Below are 25,485 nucleotides of genomic sequence, written 5' to 3' on the forward strand. Positions count from 1 at the left end.
CAATTCCAGAAAATTTGGGTGAATTGAATATATGTTTGGAAGTCAAAATGCTGCTATAGCAAACAACAACCTGTACTCACAGTTGTTCCTTTTTCTCAGAAAATATGAAGCCTAGCTAAACGGTCTGGCAGATCACAGTGCCCTGTGTTTTCCAACCCCACTCTTCCTTATTCAGATTCTGCAAACAGTTCAGTTGCTGCCCATTTGCAGTCTTATTATCAGATTATGGCATCAACTTGTAAAGCATAGTTCTTATTATGAAATGGAAAACAAACTGAAGTCTCAGAAGCAGGAACCAGTTGATATAACAAAAAAAGACACCATTTCTTAAAATCTAAGCTCATGTAACCACATAAAATAGCACACATGCCAAGTTATGCCTTGAAGTGGCATCCACTCTTGCAAGCTGTGGCTTCATTCATTTGTCTTTATGAGGCTTCTTGAAGGATACAAAAGAGCAATAAATATACCTTTCAATATGATTTATATGTAACATCACCCTCAGCTACAAGGCTTGCTTGAGCAATTCAGGCTAAAATTCATATAAAATAGTGGTAAGAGCGTATTTTCAGTCTAATATTAAATGTTTAGATAGGAATCAAAACAGGAAATCATCACACAAAACCTAACATGTTTTATGTTTCAGGCACCTAAAATGTTATATTTTTCCTAACTCTGAACTTTAAGGATGCAATCCTAAACACACTGCCTGCACAGCAAGCCTCATGGAGAATAGCTGGAATTTACTTCAAAGTAAATATGCAGGGGCCAAATGAAGAATCTAAAACTTGAAGCAATTCAATGCAAGATCTAAGCTTTTGTTTTATTCAGCACCAGTCCTAATTACAGCTCTTTCATATTAAATCCTGATGCTATCATTTTGTAAGGAAACAGTTTCCAGCAAAACTTTCAGATGATGTGCTTAGAAATGTATGAGGATAAGCTGACCGCTGTTTTGTGTGTATGTCATGTAATAAGGAAGTGGGCAAAGCTACATTCATAATGTCTGGAAATACCAATCAGACAGGAAGAAACAGAAAACATTTTGGTGAAAACTGCTTTCTGCAGAATTCTGCCATCATGAATAGGCTATTAAGTTCACTGCTGATACAACTTATTCCAACCAACATTAATTTTAACTGGTCCTTTCCAGTGCACTACTCTGCATTAACTGGAGAATGTAAATAAAAAGCACACTGCAGAACAAGACTAACTGCTATAGAGATAACTGCACAGTTGACATGAGGTGTATCCAAAAGGTTTTCTGCATGTATTACCACCAAAAGAAAAGAACGAAACCAAAACAACAAAAAAGCAACACTTCCTTGCCAGGAAAACACTGATACTGGGCAATAGGAACCCAAGCTGCACAGAATTTCCGTCTGCCTCACATATGCTGCAGGCCAGTGAGTTTGCCAGCATTGTGGGGTAAGAAAAACAAAGATAAGGGAGAAGATGAGGCAAAATATAGAACACTTCTCCAATTTAAAGTAAGATGTTACTTTCTCCCCATTCATGGCTTTTTGCACAGATACAGTATCATGAACAGCATAATTTTGAAACACTACATAGTCAGATTTGGGCGTTATTTTCCAGCTGTTAATGGACAGAGCAGAATATTTATTTTAGTCAGAATGGTTAATGAAGCAGGAGAAAGATCCATTTAAATAACTTGTTAAAACTCCTGTTGCTGTAGCATTCCAATATTTTATCCTCACAGAATCCAGACTTTCCTGGCCTTCTTCCCCTCAAATCTTCATGGATTCCTTTTAACAATTATGCAGTTTTAGTTCCCAGATACAAAGCAGCATTTTGACTCCTGGCAATGATAAGAGAAGAAGCATTCAGCGTTAAGGGGATACACATAGATGAGACTTCTGTATTCATCCACTAGTATTATACAACACCCCCCCCGCAAAACTTTATTCTTAAACAAATGGTTAATATACAGAACAGATTAGTGAATCTACTTCTCTCAAATATCTGTGCCCATAAGATAGGCAATGAAGATACAATCTTATACATGTTTAAACAAAAAGAAGTCCTACAAAAGTCCCAGTATTCTCCCACCAGCATAGTGGTAAGCCCTTTTTCTGTCTAAACACACACACAAAATGGGGAAACACATTTAGAAATGTTCAGGTACAGGTGAACTTCAGCATTGTGGTTTTCATGGTAATAATGATTGTGAATTAACACACTGATTCTTGGGACTTGCAATTGGTTTGGTACTATTTTCTGAACCTTGTTGTGGACTATTAAACCCACTGGCATGGATTTAGTAAAGAAGCATTCATTTGATACTAGAAGATGACTTAACTTGTGTGGTGGGTGGTAACAGCTCTGCAACTATGCAAGTGCATTATTCTTTTGGGGAGGTATCTTAGAATACCAATGTGCAAGATCGCATTAAGGGATGAACCAATTGCTTTCCCATAAGCAATAGATGTTGTTGTTTTTACGCATATAACATTGCTCCCTGGCAAGAAATTATCGAGTATTCAGAAGGGAATTCTTGCCTGCAAGTTCTGCTAGACATTACATCTAAGCAGTCTCCCATGAGGATACAGTAATGCCAGGTCAGCCGTAAGGCAAGTAAGTAACTGTTTGGGACTCCCCAGTACAACTATAAAGAGACAGCATTTGCTCTTTTCTTTAATTTTCTTGCACTTCAGCTAAGTACAAGGGTGCACACAGGGCTATAATTCACTGTACAGGTCTGGCTTTAAAGAAAGAGAAGTCGGGTCAATTGTGGCATGGGGAATAGACTATGCAGCATAGCTGTGAGGGGCCTAGTTCGAAGCTCCATTTTGCCTGTCAAGCACAACCTATCTCCCAGGGTTTCCATGAGAACAATGCAGAGAGTTGTAAAGCACTTTGTGCATTGAAAAGTGATATACAAATTGCTAAAAATAAGATAGTACAATACAGAATTAAGGCAACTGATCTCTGATTTCAATCTGAGAGTTAAAAATGCATGCTTAATTCTCACATTTAAGGCAAGAGGGTTACAACATGCTTAATTTTGGATAGATTGCAGCCATAATTGCAAGAAAGAGGCCCAAAGGTTCTAATCCATGCTTTGTATGAACTGACAGTGAACATTAGGCTTGCACCCTACACAACACAGGCATTCCCATGCTCAGAAACAGAAACCCCACTTTCAGAGATCCATTTGCTTTACACACACGCAAAACTTATTTTACACTGCACCTGGAAGTGTGTCATGAATTTCATCACTTGCATTTTTGGGGTATTTACATCCCCCACTTCTAACAATCTCCATCCATTTAAAAGTTCATTTTGATTGTAATTAGGTGGAACCTTTTTAGAGATGTACTTTTTAATTTAAGGCTGTTCTTTGCATTTAGAACTGATAATTCTATGGAAAACTTGCTAATGGAGGGTGTGTCTGCAAGAAAGACTTAAACAAAAACCTAGAACCTGGATATTTTTGACCTTGGCTTTAGTTGTATGTAATCAACTAGGCCTCTCAGGAGGATGACGGAAAAATATGTTTTTAAAAATCCATATATATATCCATGTATAACCCTACATAGACTTTAGTCAGATGTGTGAAATTTATACTCCTTTAATACTTTAGATATAGCCTTTTAACATTGGCAATTTTAGGCCACAATCTTAGCATCCACATACTAGAGAATAAGTCCATGGGATCGTATCTCAAAGCAAAGATCATGCAAAACCATATTATTGTAAGGCAATGTTTCTTAACACAACACTCAAATCTTTCCCTGGGAAACAGAACTCTTTGCAACGCACACAGCTTTTGTATAGTATAAAGTGCCTGATCCTGCCCAACCTTTGAAACTAAGCAGGGTCAAGCCTGGTTGAAATGTGGATGGGTGGCTTACATGTTGTGAACTGCCCAGAGAGCATCAGTTCCAGGCAGAACAGAAATGTAACATAATGATAATTAGCTGCTTTTCTTGATCCAGCATCTAGCAGGCCAAGTATCTCCTGCAGAAGGAGCAGACTGCCTCCTAAGCCTGGGCCACCTAGTGACATGCCTTACTGAGCCGCAATTGTAACATAAGGGCTGGAACCAAGTGATGCAAAATAGTAATATTGTCCTATCCAAGTAAATGCAATCTGGATAAGTCCACGGGCATCATCCCAGCACACCTACACACACTGAATGAAGGTGATGACAGTGATGGATAGCAGCTTCATTCTCATCCTTTCAATGCAATGCATGTCAGGAGACTTTATTGACAAGCTCCACAGCTGCTACTCTGGACAAACACGACCACTGAAATGCCATCCCAGCCAGCTACAGATGCCCAAGAGTTTTCAGGAGCAGAATCGCAGTGCCACAGTTAAGTAATTTTAGATCCCCAACTTAATGCCCCACTTTAGACAGGTATGTCTCTTTCTTTGGTGGTGAAGCAGACAATTAACACTTCTCTTCACTCAGCCAGGGCCCTGGACACCATTGCAAGCTTTCTACATTATTTCCCAATAAAACAAACAAATAAAAGTGCAGTTCACCAACCCTTGTGTTTTTTTAAGATAGCATGTGCAGTTTCAGAGTTATACTCATTTATATTTTAGCACCATTATGACTATAGAAATGGAAGAAGTGTTTGTTTCTGCTGTATTGATGCTGAACACACTTACTGCAGAGAAAACACAATTCTATTGTAGAAAAGGTCACTGTATTTTAAAAGTAAGGCTCATAAATGAGTATCTATAATCATGCACATGCTTATCTGACTTAAACGTTTCTTTGAAAAAGGATGCTATATAGATGCTCTGTTGAGCTGGCCTGGGTGCTGACAACATACCTGCTTGCCTTCTGCGCTGTCACTGAGCAGAACCCAGAGCTTTGGGGCCCTGGATGTTGGCCCAAAGTTTCAGTCCTAACCACACCAAAAAAGCATCACAGAATAGCAAGCTTGTAGCCTCTACTCATGCATCTGTGGCTGGCGAAGGCTGCAAACCACTCTGAGTGCAATGTAGAAGAAAAGTGGCAGACAGATAAAGCAACTATGACTTTTCTGCTTTGTTTCAACAGGGCTTTCCATATCACCATGCAGCAGCTGGAAGGAAAGAGTAGTTCTATTGGAAACAGTTATGGAAATGCTTTCTGTATTTTTAAAAAATATTGCTTGATAATGTAACAACTATTTGCATCCGCTTTATTCTTGTTCAAAGCCAGTGTTGCAGAAATCCCCAAACAAGACAGGCCCCTTTCTTAGCTTTCTGCAGCCTCCTTCCTATTGTTTTTCCTGACATGAGCAGAAAGCAGATCTCTTTCAACAAGGCCAAGGCTCAGGAATTCCAGGAATTAAAGTTCAAAATATCTGGACCTTCTGCCCACTCCTGATCCACTGCAGTACCACCACTTAGGTTTGCCTTTCAGAACACAATAGCTACCAATACATGGATGGGTTGGTATGAGTGAACAGTTTTTGAAGGTAAGCCAATACAAGCCTTAGCTTTATCCCATCCTAACATCTTGAAAAGGCAAGACCAGTAATGCTAGAAATAGTCAGAGCCAAAAGAGGAAGAAGAGGAAGATGGCCACCAACCATAAGATGGTTCAATTCCATAAAGGAAGCCACAGTCTTGAGTTTATAAGAACTGTCAAGATGGGATATTTTGAAAAAATATTCAGTAGGGTTACCATAAGTGGAGATGACTTGATGGCATGCAACAACATCCCAAAAAACACTCAGTGCATAACTTGCACGGTTTCAGGAAGGTATGATTTAAATGCCACTAAGATGTTAAGGCTGATGTGTGTCTAGGTAACAATAAATGGGGCAGAAAACAGGGGAATCAAAGCAACTGGGCACCTCCAGCAGGTAAACATTTTCCTTCCCTTTTTAATGAACATGGACTACTCCAAGTTGTTATATGCCATGCATTAGAAATCTAGTCTTTGAAATAACACTGGCATTTCAAGCCCCTCAAACCCACCACAAACAATGATGTAATAGCAACTATACTTACAAGTTCCACTGATTTTTTGTTAAAACAAGACACCTCTCCTCTTTTACTGGGTGACTGAATTTTTGAATTGAACGTATTTTAACACTTTTCTCTGTCCCAGATGCTCCCAGATGCTGTGCAGTTGCAAATGCCTGCACAGTTTTTTCTATGATGTCCAAGAAAATGAATTGAAACTAAGGTGCATACAGTCACATTGGATTTGTCACTCCCAAATAAATTCTCTTAATATAAAGCCAGATGTTGTTAGAGGATGATATATGACCCACTTTCTATCAACAAGATCCATATAAAGAAATTGAGAATAAAAAGTAATAATCACAATTAGCCCTTCTCACCAAACTAAAAAGCCTGGTCTTAAAATATTGACAGAACTTTATACTTTTAATACATGCATAAGTATTTCACACAAGATCTTCAAGAAGATAGCAAAGAGTAAAAAAAAAGTGACAGTCCTACCCACACTTAAAATACCAATGAGCAAAGTGGGACTTATAAAAGTTACAAAGTTGTACTATAAAGTTAAATATAAAGGACTGAGCTGCACAAAACATTTACCAGAAAAGAGGATTCAGGCTTTTTGAAGTCAACAATTACATAAGACAGACTGTCACAAAGAAAAACAATAACCTATCTACAATGTATCTTTTTTTTTTTTGCATTAGAACAACAACAAAGCAGTTTAGTTAAAGCCACAACAGTCTATTCTAATGCTGTACCATATTCATTTTTAGCATTCGTGCACACTGTTCTGTCATTCTATATCTAGCTTAATGCTCAGCAAAGGAACCAACCATTTAAATGATTTCATATCTTATTGATAAAAGACTGATACATCTCACCATCACATCCTTTTAGACAGCTGAGTAAAGTTGAAAAACACAGTTTGTGTCAAATTCTCTTCCCTGTTTAGGTTTCCTTGGATACTAATTTGAACAAAAGGGAAGGATTTAGTAGACCAAGAAATATCCTAGGTAATTATGGCACTCTCGTTATATTTCTGTTACAGGAAAAACAAAGCTTGAAAGCTCGTATTCTTTTTAACCTGTCGTGAACGTAATAAATGTGTATGCCTTTTGAAGAAACCTTAATAAATCGGAATCTTTACATGCATAATTCTCCCTTCTCTCCAGCACGCATGCGCGGGCACGCACACACACACACAAACACACACCCCTGCACAGCTTTCTTTGCAGCAATAATAAACCAATGAGTTCAGAGTTCACTCAGCTTAATCTGAAAAATATAAGAGACCTTGGTTTGTCAATTACTTTATTTACAATTGCAGGCCAATCCTGTGCATAATTACTTGGAAGTAAGCCGTAATGAAATAGAAGTGGTCTGGTCCCAACTAGGTGTGCAATACAACTGCAGTGTTTCAATGCAAACTGGAAAATATTAAGTTGGCAGGAAACCAATCCATCCTCAAGCAACCCATGTTCAGGCATAATAAAGCAATGAAGTAAAAAAAATGAACTGAAAACTCATAGCAGTTATCCTCATGAACTTCCAGGGAATCTTCCACAAGTAGTAAGTCACTACTTCCCAGGATTTATACATTTCCATAATAAAAAGAAAAAGCATGCACCAACATGTAATGTTTTAACCATGCCACAGTTGTAAGTATTTAAGTTGACTTATTGTGATATCATAAGTGTCAGTCCAATTGAGGTCAATGGGTTTGCTCAGACCAAGTATGTACATACTAATTGTAATCTTGCAGTATATTCCCAAGACTGTTTACTTAGAAACCAAGCCTACTAATTTTAATGGGACTTAGCCTGTCATAAGCGAATGTGGATTTTTTAGGAACTAAAGCTATACAATACACAATGTTCTCTTTCATCAGAATTTTAAAATAAAAATGAGTAGGAAAACTTAAATACATAAGACCTATAAATTATAGTTCATTCCCAAGATTCACACTGTCCCCTGTCCAAGCACACACAATCTATAGGCCATATCTATGGGACCCTGGGTCTCTTGAACTGTAAAGTAAATCCACTTTTCACGAAAGTGTGAACATTTTGTATTCTAGCTAAGCTTTTTAAGACAATCTGACTTGCTAAACAAATTTACAAAATAAATGGCCTGTTACAACATATGCACAGGAATACCTCCTTACTAGGGATGTTTTCCCATTGATATCATGGAAGTCCAAGGAGGCATCCTTTAAGGGATGTAATAACACCTCATTTAAACCAAGAGCATTGCTGCTATTTATTGCAGCAGGAAGTGAATTGCACCCTTGGCTACAATTCTGAACCTCTTACATGGAAAAAAGTGCCACTGAAATTAGCAGAACTGACTTTTCCAAGTATATATCAGAATCTGAGACTGGAATTCTATGGCAATAAATTCTATTAAATTAGTGTTGACATCTGAATAAACACTGCTTGCACAGCAATGCTATGCATGCATGCTCATTCAAAAAAGGGCCACTCTGTCCAGTGCAGCTTATTCCTAGGTAAGCATGCACAGAATTGCAGTCTAGAGTTGGCAAAACTACTCTTATCACTGGTTTCTCACACAACCACAGACAAGCTTCTCCACTGTTCCTGCACATGCAAGTGAGCACTAGCTCATGCGTGCGCATACATGTATACAGCTAGTCAGAAATACACCGAACCATTTCAAACCACATTTTAAAGGGTATTCCTTTTTAAAATAAAATGTATCCCAGCCAAACAGTGTCTGCTAGATAATTTAACATCCAGCTGGGCCAGACCACTGGGATGTGTGTGGGAGAGGGAATGAAAAAATTTAAATGATGCTGGAAACAGCTTGTTTCCTGCTGTGTACTCTTTCTGGAAGGAGTACCCTGACAGCACATCTACAGTTGTCTCTTAAATCCCAGATTCTGAGGGAAACAGCCTGCATTTTTCATCCATAAAGGCATGTGATAACATGGCACCACTCTGACAATCCTCTCCTGCAGCACCTGTTATCATGCTGGCATCGGTGAGAAAAAGGAATCAAACCAGAAGAAAGAGTGGTACATATACGCACGTAGATTCCCTGCCCCTCCCCTGCCTACAGAGAAGTGGGCCAAGGAGAACAGCCAATAAAGAGGGAAGAACCCCCCCCCAATCCTCCATCTCCTTCCCTCCATCCCCCTCCCACCACGAATCAACCACTACCTCCGGGTTGTCACACATCAGGCTAATGCGAGAAAAAGAAAACGGAAGGCGGGAGGGGGGAAGCAGCTGTGGCAAGGGTGGGAGGGAGAGGGAGAGCCAGCTGTCAAAACCTGGAGACGTGCACGCGCGCGCACATGCATATTTGTACAGCGGGGGTCTAGGAATACATTTCAGAGACCGATCTCGCTTGGGGCTCAGGGGTGAGGCGTCCAAGAAGGCCGGCCGCCCGCCCGCCCGCCCGCCCGCCCTGAGGTGGGAGGAGGGCGATGGAAATGCCCCGAGGAATGGGTAGGGGGCACTGAGAAAGACCCCCGCCCCCCCCCCCCCCCCCGCCCTGCTCTCCTCCTCCGGATCCTCCAGCCGCAAAGAAGGAAACGGAGGGTGTTCTCCCGCCCCCCCTCCATCTGCCTCTCGCGAGTCCCGCGCAGCCACAACGGAGGAGGGAGGGGAATTGCTGCAATGTAGCTACAGAGGAACGCGAGGAAGGAGCCGCGCGCGCGTTTTATATGTACTTATTTGTTCAAGAAAGAGAAAGCAACCCACAAGTCTGGTCAAGAGGGAGGCGGGGGTGTGGGTCACCCCAAGCAACCTTGTGACCAGCTCCATCGCTATCTGAATCCATCAAGCTGGGAGCTCCCTCTGCAATCAGCCATCCCGCCTACGTTACTAGTCCATAGTGCCAAATCCCTCATGTTTCATTTGGACGCCCCCCCCCCCCGCCAACACCGCGCGCCAACCACCACCCAGCCATCCTCCCCATCGGGCCATTCACTTCCTATTTCTATCCAACCTCACCCTCCTCCTTCCTCCACTTGATTCTCCCCTCGTCCACCCCGCGCCCCCATCAACACTCCTTGCCCGTTTTGCAACCGCAGACACAGTACATAAACACGAATCTCGCCACTCACACACACGGAGAGGGAGACACGGTTTCCCCGCTCTTGCCCTGCGAAAGCAAAAGCTCGTGGGGAAGTGGAGAGAGGACGAGAGAAGGGGTCCCCCGTCTAAGCGGCCGCGAAGGCTCAGATCCTGCCGCCCTCCCCCGCCGCACGCACGCACACACACGGCTCCCTCCCAGGCTGGCTTGGCTGCCCGCGGGCGCCGGGCTCACCTCTTACCTTTCACCACCCTCTCCGTCGTCGATAACTTCGGATCCAGCGCCTTGTGCTCAGACATTTCCAGCAATCTGGAAAAGGAGGAGGAAGGCGGCAGAGGCTCGCTCTCTTCTCCCTTACCAGACACAAAGCTGAAGGCGGCGGCGGCGGCAGCAAAGACGGCCAAGGAAGCGGCGTCTCCCCGGCTCCTTTTTGGCTCAGCTGCGGCGCAACTTCACGTCTGTCCTCTCCCTTCTCGTTTTCCTTCAGCGGCGGCGGTGGCGGCTGCTGCGGATCCTCCTCCGGATATTTCTAATTTTTTTAACCTTTTTTTCCTCCTTCTGTATGTCAATCACGCCTCCCTTGCATTAGAATCGCTGGTCGAGGGGAAGAAAGCAGCCGTAGGCTGGCGAAGGGAGAACGCACAGGCAAAGAAGGGGGATAATGAACGGCCGGCGGGTGGAGAGCGCGAGCGAGAGACGCGAAGATTACGCGGGCTGCAAAAACAAAAACAAAACAGTCCGCATCACAGTCCGGGATGCGAACGGCTGCTCCAGATCCGCCTGCCGCGCTGCACGGGATCCTCGCCTCGCCTCGCCTCGCCTCGTCCTCCTCCGCGTCGCCGCCGCCGCCGCCTTCGTCGTCTCCTTCTCCCAGCGCCGCCACCCCTTTCGCAGGGTTTGTCCTTTCACTCACGCAGCCCCAGCCACTAGAGTTACGCTCCGTCCAAGGCGCAACCTACCCTCGCCGCCTTAGCCTGCCACTCGCATCGCCCTCCCCCTTACCGAACGTTAGCTCCGCCGCCATTGGCCCAGGGCGGGCTGCCAATCACTGTCAAGGTAACTGACCCGCCCTCTTCCCTTCCCCCGCCCAAACTCCTTGAAGCGCCTCTCCCCTCTTCCCTTCTTCCCAGGTGTTCGCCGTCGCCCCAGCGCCATGCGCAAGAGCGCGCGCACCTTTGGACAGTGGGGGATGCGGCGATGCGGGGACGGGACGAGAGGGGGCTCTTGCCGGTGGGAGAAGCAGAGCAGAACTGCAACAGCAGCAACATTAGAGGAGGCGGGGAAGGCGAGGAGGAGGAGGAGGAGGAGGAGGTGGGTGGCATCGTCCCTGGAGTGCGCTGAGGGTTTGGTTGAGCAGCAGTGAGAGGAGCGGAAAACCCTTCATACGATTCGCCTAAGGCGAGGGAAGCAAGCAAGCAAGCAAGCAAGCAAGCAAGGAAGGAAGGAAGGAAGGAAGGAAGGAAGGAAGGAAGGAAGGAAGGAAGGAAGGAGACTCCTCCACGGCCCGCCTTTGCCGCAGGTCCCGGGACGCGAACCTTCTGCTGATGTGCGAAAGGCTGTCCCAGCAGCATCTCCCCGCAGCCCCGCCCTCCCGCGCCTCCTCCCCGCGATACCCCCAAAGCCACAGCAGGAGGAAGGAGCGCGCGCGCGCGTGTGTGTATCCTTCACAGGCGGGGGCGGGTTCTGCTTGTCGCTCAGTGTATCCGCCGCTTTGCCACAATGCGATCGCGGGGCCTCTTGCTCTCTGTGTGCGTGTGTGGCGGCGGGAGGGTATTGGGCGCCAGGATGAGGATCGCGCCTGCGTGTCCCTTGCAGCAGCTCCAGACACGTCTCTCCATGCCTTGCTGCGGCCAACCTAGCGTGGGGAGGGTGGGAGCAGGAGAAAGCTGCCAGGCTCTCCTTTGCATGGAGGGGGTTATTAGCGCACCCACCCACTCCGTTCGCGCGGATGCTCGTCCTTCATCTCGCCCACCTCCGATCCTTGCTTTGCTTTTTCTTTGGAGGAGGCAGAGCTGCTTGGCTCAGTGAACAAAAGGCTTTTGCTTTAATCCCTTTCTTCCCTCTTCCATTCCTATTTATTATTATTAGTATTAGTATTATCGTGAAGCGTGATAGATGGATGTTCTCTCAGAAGAGCTCCCATTTTGAAAGCGTCAAATACCACGTGCTCACAAGTGACGCCAACAATGCCTTTTTAATCTGGTATTTTATCTCTTGTGGAATTGCTTTGTAGAATGAATAGAAAGTACAGGAGACATCTTTTAAAAATCAAGCCTATGTTCCAGCAGCTAAATCTTGGAACTGCACGTGTGGGAAATACAAAACATGGACACTCACAATGACAGTTACAATTATGAAAACCACCTTGGTTGCAGTTGTACATACACCCTGAGTGGAAGTCCCATTAAACGCAGTGGGACTTACAACTGAGCAGATAGGTATAGGATTATACCATTCTCATACATGAAAGACGTCAATTGAAAGTGGAAGAGCCTACTTTTTGAATTCACATGCTATGCGGTGTGTTGCTGTTGTGGCCCACAATTAAATCTTTCATAGATATAGCAAGAGAAAATGGTAAATTGTGCCGAGTTTAACCTTGCTTGTATGTTAATGGCTTCAGCATCTGAAGTAGAGCACATGGCAAAGAAGGATAGGGCCTTAGAATGTATGTACTTCTGTGCTTGTTTAGACAGAAAAATCCCTACAACTCCCATTATTACCCACCCCAGCCATGCTTTCTGGTAATGCTAGGAGTTGTAGAACTTTCTCTGTCTCACCATGGATAGTGTTGGCCTTTTCATTGTAGCACCATGCTCGTGGAGCTTTCTGCCAAAGAACACTCACCTGACACCTAAATTAGATCCTTGTAGGTGCCACCAGGTAAAGGCCATTTTAGGCTTTTAAGCTCAGGTGTATTTAAAAAAAAATCCATGCATGTTTTTAGTGTGTCTTGCTAGCTTTGAGTGCTATCTTTTAAGATGAACCATACTGAATTAGTCCAAAAGGCCTGTGTAGTCCAGCATTTTGTTCCCACAGCGATCATCCAGATTTCCATTGGAAGCCAAAAGCAGGACATCAACACAACAGCACCCTACATCCTGAGCAAGTGGTGTAGGTATTCTATAGCTAAATTTGCTACTGGCTAGGGATAGGTGAATGTATCAAGTTTGCTTTCTTCTGTTTTTTTTTAATCAAGTTTTCTCACCTGAATGTGAACGTTGTGAATTTTGATGAGTTCTTGTCACAAAAATGAAATCCATTCCCATCTTTTCCTAGCCAAAATAGATAGGTACAAATAGTTTCAATGTGGAGAAAACCATGATGCTTCTGCCTGCTGTGAAGGATGAGATCCATAGAGAGAGCAACCCTCATTAAGCATGGCTGAATACCCAGGGAGTCAATCTCCGACTTTTAAGAGCACTCAAAGCCTGGGCCTGGATAGACAAATCAGTCACAATTGGTTTCTTCTGCATTCAAGTTTTTTGACTCTCATCTTCTTTGGTCCTGACTATTAAAGTCTCATCTCCTGGAAGCCACTGATAGTCTTGTGCTCCATGAATTTGTGATGGCCATCTTGTGGTAGGGAGTTCCACAGTTTGCCTCTGTGCCATGTGAGTTTGCCTCTTATCTGTCCTGAATCCCCCATTCTTGATTTTTTTTTTCATTCTGGAAATGTTTGAATCAAAAGTCAATGTAGAAGTGTTTTAAATAAAACCATTTATATCATGTATGAAAACACTCTTGCTTTAGGGTGATGGTTAGGCTATTTGTGTTTTCTCACAGAAAAAAATGCCCTGTTACACTACTAGTTTATTCTATAGACATTTAACACCCCATGCACCTGGTAAACTGGAATAAGACCAATGAAAGTTTATGCATACATCTGTTAATCTTTAGGTTTTCATTGAACCTTTCATTGTTTTACACTGCCATCCCATGTGGCTGCCCATAATCCTATGAACTGAGAGTTTTACAGGATTCCAACAGGGGGCAGAAGGAGCATGGAGGCAAGGATTGTCATGGTGCACCCCCCTGCTCTCCAAAATGTTTAGATTAGCCTTCCCCAAGATTGTGCCTTCCAGACTCATTTGAACTGAAACACCCAAAATTCCCAGTAACTGGCCATGCTGGATGGGAATTCGGGGAGTTGTGGTCCAAATCCCTCTGAAGGCCACCCGGTTGGGGAAGGCTGGCTTAGATGGACAGCTTCAGCCATGGAAGTGTTTTATGCAGGCTCACATGGAGAGGAACCAGAGCCATGACTTGGATTCCTCATAGGACAGTAATGCATTTTCATCCCTTCTCCCCCTGCCATGATGGCTCCAAGGTTGAGCTTGTGATCTCAGAGCTGCAGGCAGCTGTGCAGTTGGAGGGTAGTTGCTTCTAATTCAGAGTCCCAGCTTCAGCCTCAAATTTGGAGCTGGGACTCAGAATTATCTTACAGCTATCTAGTGTCCACCATCCTTTGAGGACTTTTACAGAGTCCTGCTATAATCCAACAGTAACAATTCTTCACCTGGAGGTAAAAAATGAATACTCTAACTCTTTGATCAGGTTCAACATGCCTATGTCATATCTTTATTAACGTCTTGGATGCCTAGTGATTTTCCAAAATATTTGAAACACTACTAGTTATTTTAAACCCCTTAATCTGGATTAATCCCCTGGGTGGATCTTTTCAGTGATGTAAAGGTTGGATTAAAGATAGCTTAGTCTGAATTAAGTGTAATAGAGTTAAACTGGCATTAAGAAAAGAGGCCCTGAATTCAAACTTATATTTTGTTTTTAAAGAATGTTATTTACCAGAGTCACCATCACAAATCTAAAAGACTCGCACTTGAGTATAGTGCAAGAAAGGTCAGTTGTGTTCAATAGAGATGACTGCTCTTCAGGAACAACTCAGTGCCCATTTATCGCAATATCACACTTGGATCTCCAAGCAGCAGCATATATGTGTGTGATCAAACAGTTTGTCTTCTTCAAGGTTTACCTGATCCAAAATTAATATTTTTACATTGCATTTATATATCTCCTTTTTTCCTCTTTGGAAAAACCCAAGGCTGCTTACATAGTTCCACTTTATCCCCACAACCAGCCTGTGAAATAGGTTAGGCTAAGAGTGAGTGACCAGGCCAAAGAAACACAGTGAATTTCATGACCAAATGGGGAGTGGCCCCCAGTCCAACACACGAACCATCGCACTACACTGGCATTCATTGAAAGCTCCACAGGAAAGTTGTCAAAGTTGAAGACAACCAGGCAAAGTATTTCTGTAGAGTGAAAATGTTTGGGGCAGGAGAAGATAAAATCAGGCTTGCACTACAAGGTAAATGCGATGTAATACAAGATCCTCCCTCAGCCTGCACCAATGTTGCCTTGGAAGTCCATGCATCCTCCCTGCAGCTTTACTCTGGAAATGCAGAATGCTGCAGCCGTGAAGAGAAGGGAAAAGCATGTATTGATCTATGATAATGAGAGTTAGTGTCCTGGTTTAATAGTGAAACTAACACTGAGAAATGCAAAGTTTACATTAGTCAGAGCAGATACCACTGTTGTTACTTCCAGATGCAAATCTGACTAGTGCAAAAACATCAGCAGAGTTGGGTGAAGGCTGAAGCTTCTCTATTGGCAGCAAAGCCACCACAGGCGTAGCCTGTCTGTGTCCTTTAACTACCATGGCAATGCTTATTATGGTGCTATCACTGATTCTTTATGTTGTGAATGGTTGCTATGCTTGCTCTGCATATATTTACACTTTAAGTGAATTGTCTCAGGCTGCACTTTTTGGATATCATTGCCATGTGTGTGTGCATATTTTATATACCTGTCGACCAAGGATAATACTGCGTGCATCTTAGAAAAGTGGCCTCTAATCACAAAATCTTGTGTCATAATACACATATAAATCTCATGCCACAAAAATGTTCTGGTGCTGCTGACTAGAGGTGTGTACTGTAATCAAAATGGGAAATGCAGTGAGGGGGGGGGGGACACACCCTATCCCCTACACTAGCCCCTCAATTAAGATCGGGTCCCTGTTGTTACTTTTGATTAAAGGAGGGGGTGTCATGGGTAGAGCCTTTTCATGGCCCTGCTCTTGTTCTTCAAGTCATTCTATAAATGCAGATTGAAACACTATAGGAGAGCTACACCCTCCTCAGAAGAAGCACCTGGAAGCAGGACCTTTAGAACTTTTACCAGGTCTATTTCCTTGCTCAGTTCTATTCTGCTGGACCTCTGCTAATTTTTTTTTTGTTTCTGAATGTAGATAGAAAAACCACTCCAAGATATTAGGAAACACTCGTACAACACTTTTATTCTGTAAATATAATTTCATGACCATATCTATCAATTCATTTGTTATTCTAGCGTCTTATAGTTTCTGTTCTGGAATAGCCTTCCCAGTGTAGCTTCTCTGGCACCATCCCTGTGCCAGATGAAGACGTTTCTGTTCACCAAGGCCCTTTAAGTGACTCACAGAGCAAGAGCCTTTCAGTGTCATTTCGAGGTGCTTTGGGTTGTGTTGTCTTTTCATATTTTATTCTCCTTTTGATTGTATGGGTTTATATTCTATTTTGTAGAAGAAGCTAGATAAAAGTCTGTGCCTGCAACATAGAACAGTTGTGATTCCGGTTGTTCCTTCTTCCGGTTATCACGTTAGAGGACAATTGAGGGCTACAATCCCAGGGCAGAATTGTAAGGAGAGATTGTTGCTCACAATGCCCAGTCCATAAAATTAAGCAGCAATCTCTGATCTGGGATAGCATCTATTTTCATTGGTGCCAAGGATATTTCATGTGATAGAGAGAGGGGCAGATGTACTAACCATAGCAAGAACTGAGGTTTGAATAGGTTTACCTGAATATTTCCCATTATGCCTTCTCCTGTCCTTTCACCCAATCCGTGTTTGGGCTCTAATTATAATGTGTCTTGTATGGGTGATGTGTCTCTCTGATTGGAACAGCGGATGCCTTTGAGGAAACTGGAGGTGGGGTAGAACCCGTTCTATTTCCCAGAAAATGTATAGCTGGTGAGAAAGAAGTGCATGGCTGAAGCAGTGTTGATATGTCCCTGCCTCCAGTAAAGCTCTCTTGAAGTTGTATGAAGGTTACATTTGTTCAAGTTTTGCACCAGTGTTATAATAGCAGTCAGAAAGATATGGAAAGAAAACAAGTAAAACATTAAACATAGAGTGTTAAGCCAGGAAATGATACAATGTAAATGCACCAGTAAAGGGGGACAAGACATCAAAGGCTGGTGCACCAAAGGGAAATGTAATCCTCTTAATTTTAAATGTGGAACTGACCATTCTCAGTGCCATCTACCTTTCAACCCTTTCCCGAGTCTCCAGAAGGGGAAGGTTTTAACTCCCCCTCCTCTTTATGTGGCTTCTTTTCAGAGCACTTACTGCTGAGGTTACTGCGGTTACCTGACAGTTTTTTCAAAAACAAAACCACAGAATATACAAACATTTAATTGCTGGGAAGTAAATGAAGGGGAAATGTTGCCCATTAAGGGGAGGGAAGAAAATAGGAGAAATTTATGCATGTGCAGTAATGCTTTTAAAGCAGGGAGTTAATATTTTCCCTTTCTAAAATAGTTGGTGAGTTGGGGAAGGGTTGAAAATGCATCTCAGGAGGGTCAGTTCAACACTCAGACCTGATAGGATTGCATTCCCAAAGGAGTAGTAATATGCGCCCCCCTCCCTTTGATACTCCTTTTATCCCTTTTTGACCTTTGCTATTGACAGCCAACCATGTGGTCCCAGGTGACTGAAAAATCAGCCTACATGTAGCCTTTCTTTGTCCTCCCTTTGACAGAAACAGACAAGGCAATTGACCAGGCAAGACTATACATGTGGGATAGCCATAAGTGCACATTTGAGAAGGACTAACACAATTGCACAATTTTCAAGAGCAGAAAATTTTTTAAAATGCCAGTCATAAAAACTGCTGACAGACAAAAGGGGTAGTGACCAGAACAGCAATGAGAAGATCAGAAGTTTCTCCTAAAGGACATGGGACTTGTGCTGGAGCTGGCTGGGAGAGTGAATGGAAAGGAAGAGGAGAGCAGCACAGGGTGACCTGTCTGTTGGGAGCATCAGGGGTTGTACAGTGGACAGTAGCTAACCATGGCTTATTAACAGGATGATATGCAAATCCACAACTGTGCAGCCAGCAGCAGTCATCTCCCACTGATGAACTAGATGGGAGTTGTGAAGATGTTAGTCCATACGCACTGTGAGCCCCATGGTGTATGTACTTTATAACAGAAATTGCCTTTGTCCACAGATTTATTAGAATTATATCCCACCTTTTTCTTACAAAGAACTCAAAGTAGCTTACATCATTCTCTTTCTCCTGCTATCAATCATATCCCCACAACAGCCCTGGCCATCTAGTCTGACCCTCCTGGTCCAGCCAACTCTGCTCATGACACTCCTACCATGTGCATGTCCAATCTGAAGAATGCCTCTGCAAATCTACAGAAGTGTGTTTACTGAAGGACAAATGAATTCTGGTTTGTATCAGGAACTGCAAATTTGGCAAATTTGTATTAAAATCTCAAATTCTTTTCTATCATCCAGTATTTACATCATGCATTGATTAATACATATTGAGCAGTATTTAGGAAATCTATGTTGTTTTTACCAGGCTTTCACATGATCATGTCTGTCTAAACATGCATAACATTGGTATAAGAGGCCTGCAAAGCACAGCATGCCCCAGACTGTGTGGCTGGCCGTGCTGGGAATTGTGGGCTTTTTTTCCTGTCTAAACATGTTTGGGATTGCACCCTTAACTTTCCGTCTGGTCCTGTAGTCCTGGACCAGATGGAAACTTAATGATGTCAGTATAAGGAAAAATTAGCAGGAAAATATGGCATGCTGAAGATAATAGAACTGGTGGTAGAAAAGATCCTAATTACTTTTGGTTCATGAAACATGTATTCATATGAGCCTGGTTTGCAAAGCTGCTGTGATATCCCAAGATAAAAACATTGCAATACATTATTTAAGTTATAAGAACATTAATAAAAGCAGTAGATAAAGGAAAACTGCTTGAAAAAATGCATATATTTAGCAAAAAGTATACATGAAAACTATACATGACCAAGTAAACACATTTCCATGCAGTTGTTTTTTAAAAATCACAAATAGATGTGGTAATAACATGCTGTTTTACAAGAAAATTTCTTTGACATAGGATTCCCTTAAATGCAACCTAACAAAAAGCCAGATTGATTAAGCTTCATTAGACAAAATGGTAAGTTCTCGCAAGGTATTGCATGTTACCAAGTGCATACAAGGCAGGCCTGGAAGTTTATATTCTATTTTTATAATGTTTTATAATGTTTTTATAATGTTCTCGTTGGCTTAACAGATCCAGTGTCCAAGTGGCTTTGTAGCTTTTGTATTTCAGTCCCCCTCCCTTGCTTCTTTATATAGTCCTCTCTATCACTGCAGGAAGTCCAGCTAGGCCATTACAAATGCTGGTTCTCCCTTTAGCATTGCACTTCATTTTAACAAAATGAAATAACCCTCATCCCTGGCAGGTTAATTAGCACTGAATTGCTTTGTATCCATCCAAGAGAATTATGATTATGATTGTGGGTTTTGTTCTGTGCATGGAGGATATTTATGATTCCATATGGTTGAAAATTTGGCAGTTTCTAAGTAACCTTTAATGGTTTCATTTGATAAAGTAAAACAAAGCAATTCAAATACTTTATTTAATTATATAGCTTGTTCTTTGTGGCAAAAAACCCAAGGTGGGTTACATAATCCTCTACCTTTTGGTTTTATTCTCAACAAACCCCATGAGCTTCATGGCCAAGTAGGGACTAGAACTCCAATCTCCTAGCACTCTTAACCCTATGCCCCACTGGCCACTTAGCAAAGAAGTTTCTTACTAAGTTTTCCTATACAATATACTGGCTTATTTACCTTATCATTTTAGGTGTACTGCTCCACATCTACCGTGAAAGCCTTTAAAAATGCAATGTGTGACTTTTGGTTCATGGAGCATGTATTCATATGAGCCTGGTTTGCAAAGCTGCTGTGATATCCCAAGATAAAAACATTGCAATGCATTATTTAAGTTATAAGAACATTAATAAAGAAGTGTTGTACACATTCTGGTAAATAACTCCTCATGTCAACCCCAGGCAGTTCTTTCATAGTACCATGTAATGGAAAAATAAATGCTGCAGCAGCCAGCTCTCAATCTGCTCCCATAAAAGTCAAATATTTACAAAGCAGCACACTGAACCTTGAAGGTTATTGTTGAGTCTGAAAGTTTTAATGAATTTAATTGCTTTGAAACATGTCTTATTACAATGTTTTTGGTAAGGCTCAGCCATCTCGAATAGACCTACGTGTGTGTTTGTGTGCAAGTCCACGCATGCATGTGTGTGTGCATAAGAGAAACTGTGGAACTCACAGCATGTTTCTGCCTGGTTCTGGTAAGTACTTATTTCCCCCATTCTAAGGCCAAAGACTCAGTAGAATCCCCAGACTTTGCATCTTCTTGCTGTAATAATAATCATCATTATTATTACATTGCATTTATATCTCTCATTTTTTCCTCTTATGAGAAACATTATATAATTCTATTTATTAGATGTAAAATATTCCACTGATAATTTAGTAACTTTAATGGCTTGAGCTATAAATATAAGTCCACAAATAACAACAACAACAACAATAGTCTGACACATTTTAATTAGGTTTCTGTTGGGGCACTGTACAATATATAAAATAACATGTAACTAGGCCAAATGAATTTTAATTAGAAGTTTGATACAATGTGTAATATATACACTAATACATTACTACTTGAATAGTTTTACTGATAAAATTAGTGTAAAAATAATCAAAGCAGTGCAAACATATCAATGCACCATACACCCATGAAATAAGCAAAACCTAGTTTACCCATTTTTCCCCAACTAATGGCACTCATTTGGGAATGCCTGTATATTGGAGACATTTTTAGAGCACTTTCATCAAAATGGATAACAGGATGACTCTATTTCATTCCCCATGTGCTACATGCTATTTATATTATATGTCTTCAGTCCAATTGCATTCTCGGGTTCCTATGTAATAAAGACAAGCAAGCAAATTAAAATGGAAACATGAAAACCACCCAAAGAGTCATCTTGTAACTCCTAGCTGCATTGAGTTCCGGGAGGTTGTTTGGGAGAAAAGTACCATACGAATCAATAAATGATTCTATCGATTTAATAAGGCTTCCATTGTATACAGTCTTCCATGGAAATGATTGCTTCTGAGCAATCATGTATATAATTGTATTCTAAGTTACACTGCCAGACTATGTATGTCTGCTGAGAAGTTCCACTGACTTCAGTTATGTTCAGTTCAGCATGACACATGATACAAGAGTCCACTCAACTAAATATAAAGGAGATTTGGCAACATAGTTTCCAAAAAGTGAAATTTGAGGCTCAAAACTCTTTAATCTCAAACACCTCCTCAAATGTTTAATAAAGAATGTAGGACCATATATTATCTGTGGCCAACAGCAATGTACAAGCGGTCACTTCCTTCTGTCCAAAGCCATCAGAAGAATGTTGCTTCTGAAATTGCTAATGATCATAAAGAGGATCATCAATGGCATGGAAAAGAATCATTTGGCAATGATGATCGAAATATTTTGCTGCTACCATGGAAAGCTAGGAAGAGCAACGAAGGTCCACTAGAAGAGGAGATACAGTTTCAAAGCTGAGGGCAAAGATTTGCATGAACACTTCTATTACTGGAATTTTAACTGAAAAACAAAAGTAGGAAAGAGTGGTCTCTCAATAGACACAGGAGCAGGATAAATAAAGAGTTGGGGGAAGCAGAGAAAACAACTAGGACAAGACATTGGACAGCTCCATGCTATAATCTTTGTTTAGTGTCATTCGCCAGCCTGGCCAGGCCTCTTCTGTTCTACACTTAGAGCGAAGTGCCTTAAGGCTAGCGCTCTGTCAACGCTGTCAGTTCTCCCTTGTGCCAACATTTCTCTCATTTTTTTTAAGCAGTCATGTTCAATTTGATTAAAAGAAGAAGAAATTGCTTCTGAGAAGAAATTCCACAGTGAAGAAAATTACAAGAGGAATTGGGAAATTGTGTTACCTGTGTTTACCTTAGGAGGTGTCCAAGGCATGTGAACAAGTTTGTATTTTTATTAGACAGTTGTATCACTGGCTTCCCACTCCAGAGAGAGCCCAGGAAAAAACACCATGGGATCTTTCCTTCCATAGGGTTTTGTTTTGTTCTTTCCGATCAGGAAGTGTGGGCAGCGTTGGAAGCTGCACAGTAATGGAGAAAGGTGAAATAGAAAGAAAACACACACTGTGCCTGGACCTCACACAGTGATTATTTAAGCTCTGAAACACCACAAAATAAATTCTAGAAGAACCTGAGAATGAGGCAGAGCCATGGAAGAAGCCTATTTACGGGAGAAGCAATTTTCAAGAAACTGGAAAAACGGGGTTTATTCTGGGACTGGACACAACAGTGACCTTTTCTAGCATCACAAAAATTGTTGCTGTTTGCCCACGTACATGAGAAACAAAAAACTCAAGAACACACGCACAGCCCAATAAAAAAGCAGTGCTACAACCTCTTTCAACGATAAGCCATCCTCCATCTGGAGAAATTGGGGAAATTTGGGAGGAGAACCTCAGAGGACGATTTGCACACAGCTCCAGTTCTCACCTGCAGCACGGCTTGCGTTGGTATGTAGGCCTGCTAAGTGGCTGATTGTGAAAGCAGCGGGTTCCTTGGGGGAATTTGGCTCAGGTGGTGCTGTCTCTGTGGATCCTGGTTTGGTGAGGGATTCTAGCTGCACAGGGATGTGCAGCTGGGCTGCCCTGGGTCTCACACTTCTGCAGCATGCTGGGGTGATGCTCCTGTCCTAGCTGACTTCTGCCCCTCTGTGCCTGAGGCTTCAGCACTTTTGAGTCACGGCACTCATGCAGAACAATTGCATGTCACTGTTCCCAAAACACTGCATGCAGGGAGACAGGGAGGGAGAGCAGCACATTTTCTGTCCATGAAAAACATTGTGGCTGAAAGGCTGGAACAATGCAGTGTTCCCCAACAAAAGCACTAGCTGGAGGGGAAAACATCAGATCATGTGCAAGAAATGCCTAAGAATTATGCTTTCATTGTGCTGCAAACTGTGACAATTTGGGAACGCTTCATAGTCACGTGGAATTTCTCCTTTAACTTCTGTGGAATTGTTACATAACTATTCCTTTTCACACTACAAGGCCTATGCATGAAAGATTTAAGTCAGGATAGTTCAGCGAAGTAGAGTTAAAGCATAAATATTTAACAGGGAACATAGTAGTTCTCCATCCCTTGGAACGGTTAAATAGGACATAGCCATCTTTCTGAAGGCCTGCTTGTTTGAAAGTTAGAAGAGGATACAAAGATGCATGCACAAAGCATTAAGCAAATGTGCACCACTAAGGGCACAAGCCATGGCTTACTGGGACATACTGGGTGCTGTAGGACAATTTTCTCTCTAAATATGCAATGCCTCGCATAACGAAATAAGTGTAATAATTTTTTCTGCTCAACATTTCTGTAGCTGTATAATCAAGTGTGAAATTCTAAATATGGCATTTTCACTTCCATTAGTTTCTTATATGATTTTTGGCTCTCTGTTTCATAATATTCAAGCAGTTATAATTAAATATATAGATTTTGACACTCAAGATTTATTTTGTACAAATCAGATGAAGGGGATCACTATTCTCATCTTTCAAATGTTCTCGGATATATTTGGCTGCATGGCTGAGCAGGGACTAGAACCCAAATCATCTGCGTCCCAGTCCCATCTCTTAACCACTACACCACACCGGTTTTCTCTACACCATTCACACTATGCATCCATTCAATTTTAAACTTTTTCTTTAAGACTGTGATATCACTGAAGATTGCTAGAACATGTTGCTTGCTTTCCCAAAATTTGTTTATTTCCCTTAAGATTGTTCCATCTGTTGTAGTCAGCTGCTCAAAAAAAATCTCCATGTTTTACAGTTTTAACTCTGGCAAACATTATTATTTTCCTCTCTCTTCCCAGCCTTAATGTAGTGGCTGAAGTTCAGACAGAATTTAGTAGAAATATAAAAGTAAGACCCATTTGACACATATTTTTCAAAACCCTGAACTGTATTTGTGTACAGTAATTCTGAAATGAGTCCATTTTGCTTCTTGGCTTCCCACTTCCAATGAAAGAGTACCAAGGGTACTCTCTCATTGACATTAATAGGACTTTAAGTGCTTAGCTTGGACTGGGTCATGTCCTTGATTAGTACACCTCCACTTCTGATTAAATTTGAGTGGACCAAAAGGTCCACTTCATCTGCTCAGCTGAGGGACTAGTTGCTTCAGGCTTCTCCCTCCTCAGCCATCACCTTGTAGCAACTGTGTAATCATACCTTATCAGAGAGAGAGAGAGAGAGAGAGAGAGGGAGACAGAGATGGGAAACAAGGCTCTGCTCTCTGCTGTCAACTCCATTTGGTTTCCTCCTATCCTGTTCCATCCCAGCAGGTCATTATGAGAACTGTAATGTAACTTTAAGCATCGGTGTCTGAGTTTGCTTGTTTTCTGTCTATGCCCAGTATATCTTCATTTACTCGTGTGTGTGTGTGTGTTTGTGTGTATGATAGGACATGATACATCCAAAATTATTTCATTTCATTTATGTGTATCCTGGAATGAGCTATTTCAGTCTTGCAGTTAAAATGACTTGCAGCTGACATTTCAATTTAGCATGTCAGTAGCTGATTTATGAAGACACCATATAGTTTTCAGTAGTGCATTTGTCTAGTGATACGGTATTGTGTTTACATTGCTTTTTTATGAGGTTGAATAGGTGCATTATTACAAGAAGAAAATGTTCTGATTGGGTATGCAGTGTGGGGAGACAGAAAAAACAAAGAAGATATGTCTGCAAGATTAGTTGGCCTGCTTCGATGGTTTGGACTTAGTTTGGCACTCACCACAATGGCAAGATCATCTGGAAGGTGTCTGGGGGTGAATGACTAGTCAAATTATAACTCTGGCTTGTCAAAACTGCTTTATTCCTGCAGACCGGGAATGTATATAAAATGCTCCTTAAAATATATCAGGTACATTGCTGGATGTGTATAAGCAAAGGACCCTAACACATAAACAGAACATACAATGCTATGACACCTTCAGGTTAATGGGTTTAATAGGGCAAATCTGTTCATAACCCATGGAATGTTTCAAAACCCCATATAAACATGGCGGTTTCTTCTGTCTTGTGTTCATCACCATAGCATTTCCCCACTGTTAGTTCCTTTATCAAAGTTACTTTAAAAAAATTAACTATGAAAGATTACAGTTAATATCTTGTATATGAATAGTACAAGTATTAGTAATGGAATATTGTTGTAAGTATTTCCAGACCCCACAAACTATCATGAAAGAAAGCAGTAAT

The 25,485-nt window shown here is 41.9% G+C and overlaps 1 protein-coding gene across 1 annotated transcript in view; it reads right to left on the reverse strand.

The window, feature by feature from the left end:
* The window catches only part of PPP3CA (protein phosphatase 3 catalytic subunit alpha), a 213,195-nt gene extending 202,303 nt beyond the window's left edge, over window positions 1-10,892 (reverse strand). The window contains exon 1 of the mRNA XM_044428195.1: window positions 10,235-10,892. Coding sequence (XP_044284130.1) covers window positions 10,235-10,292 — 58 coding nt within the window. The 5' untranslated portion in view covers window positions 10,293-10,892. The remainder of the gene's footprint in view (window positions 1-10,234) is intronic.
* Between the last annotated feature and the right edge of the window lie 14,593 nt (window positions 10,893-25,485).

The sequence above is a fragment of the Varanus komodoensis genome, unplaced genomic scaffold (assembly GCF_004798865.1).
Source record: "Varanus komodoensis strain SLA01 unplaced genomic scaffold, ASM479886v1 scaffold2, whole genome shotgun sequence".
Classification (NCBI taxonomy): domain Eukaryota; kingdom Metazoa; phylum Chordata; class Lepidosauria; order Squamata; family Varanidae; genus Varanus; species Varanus komodoensis.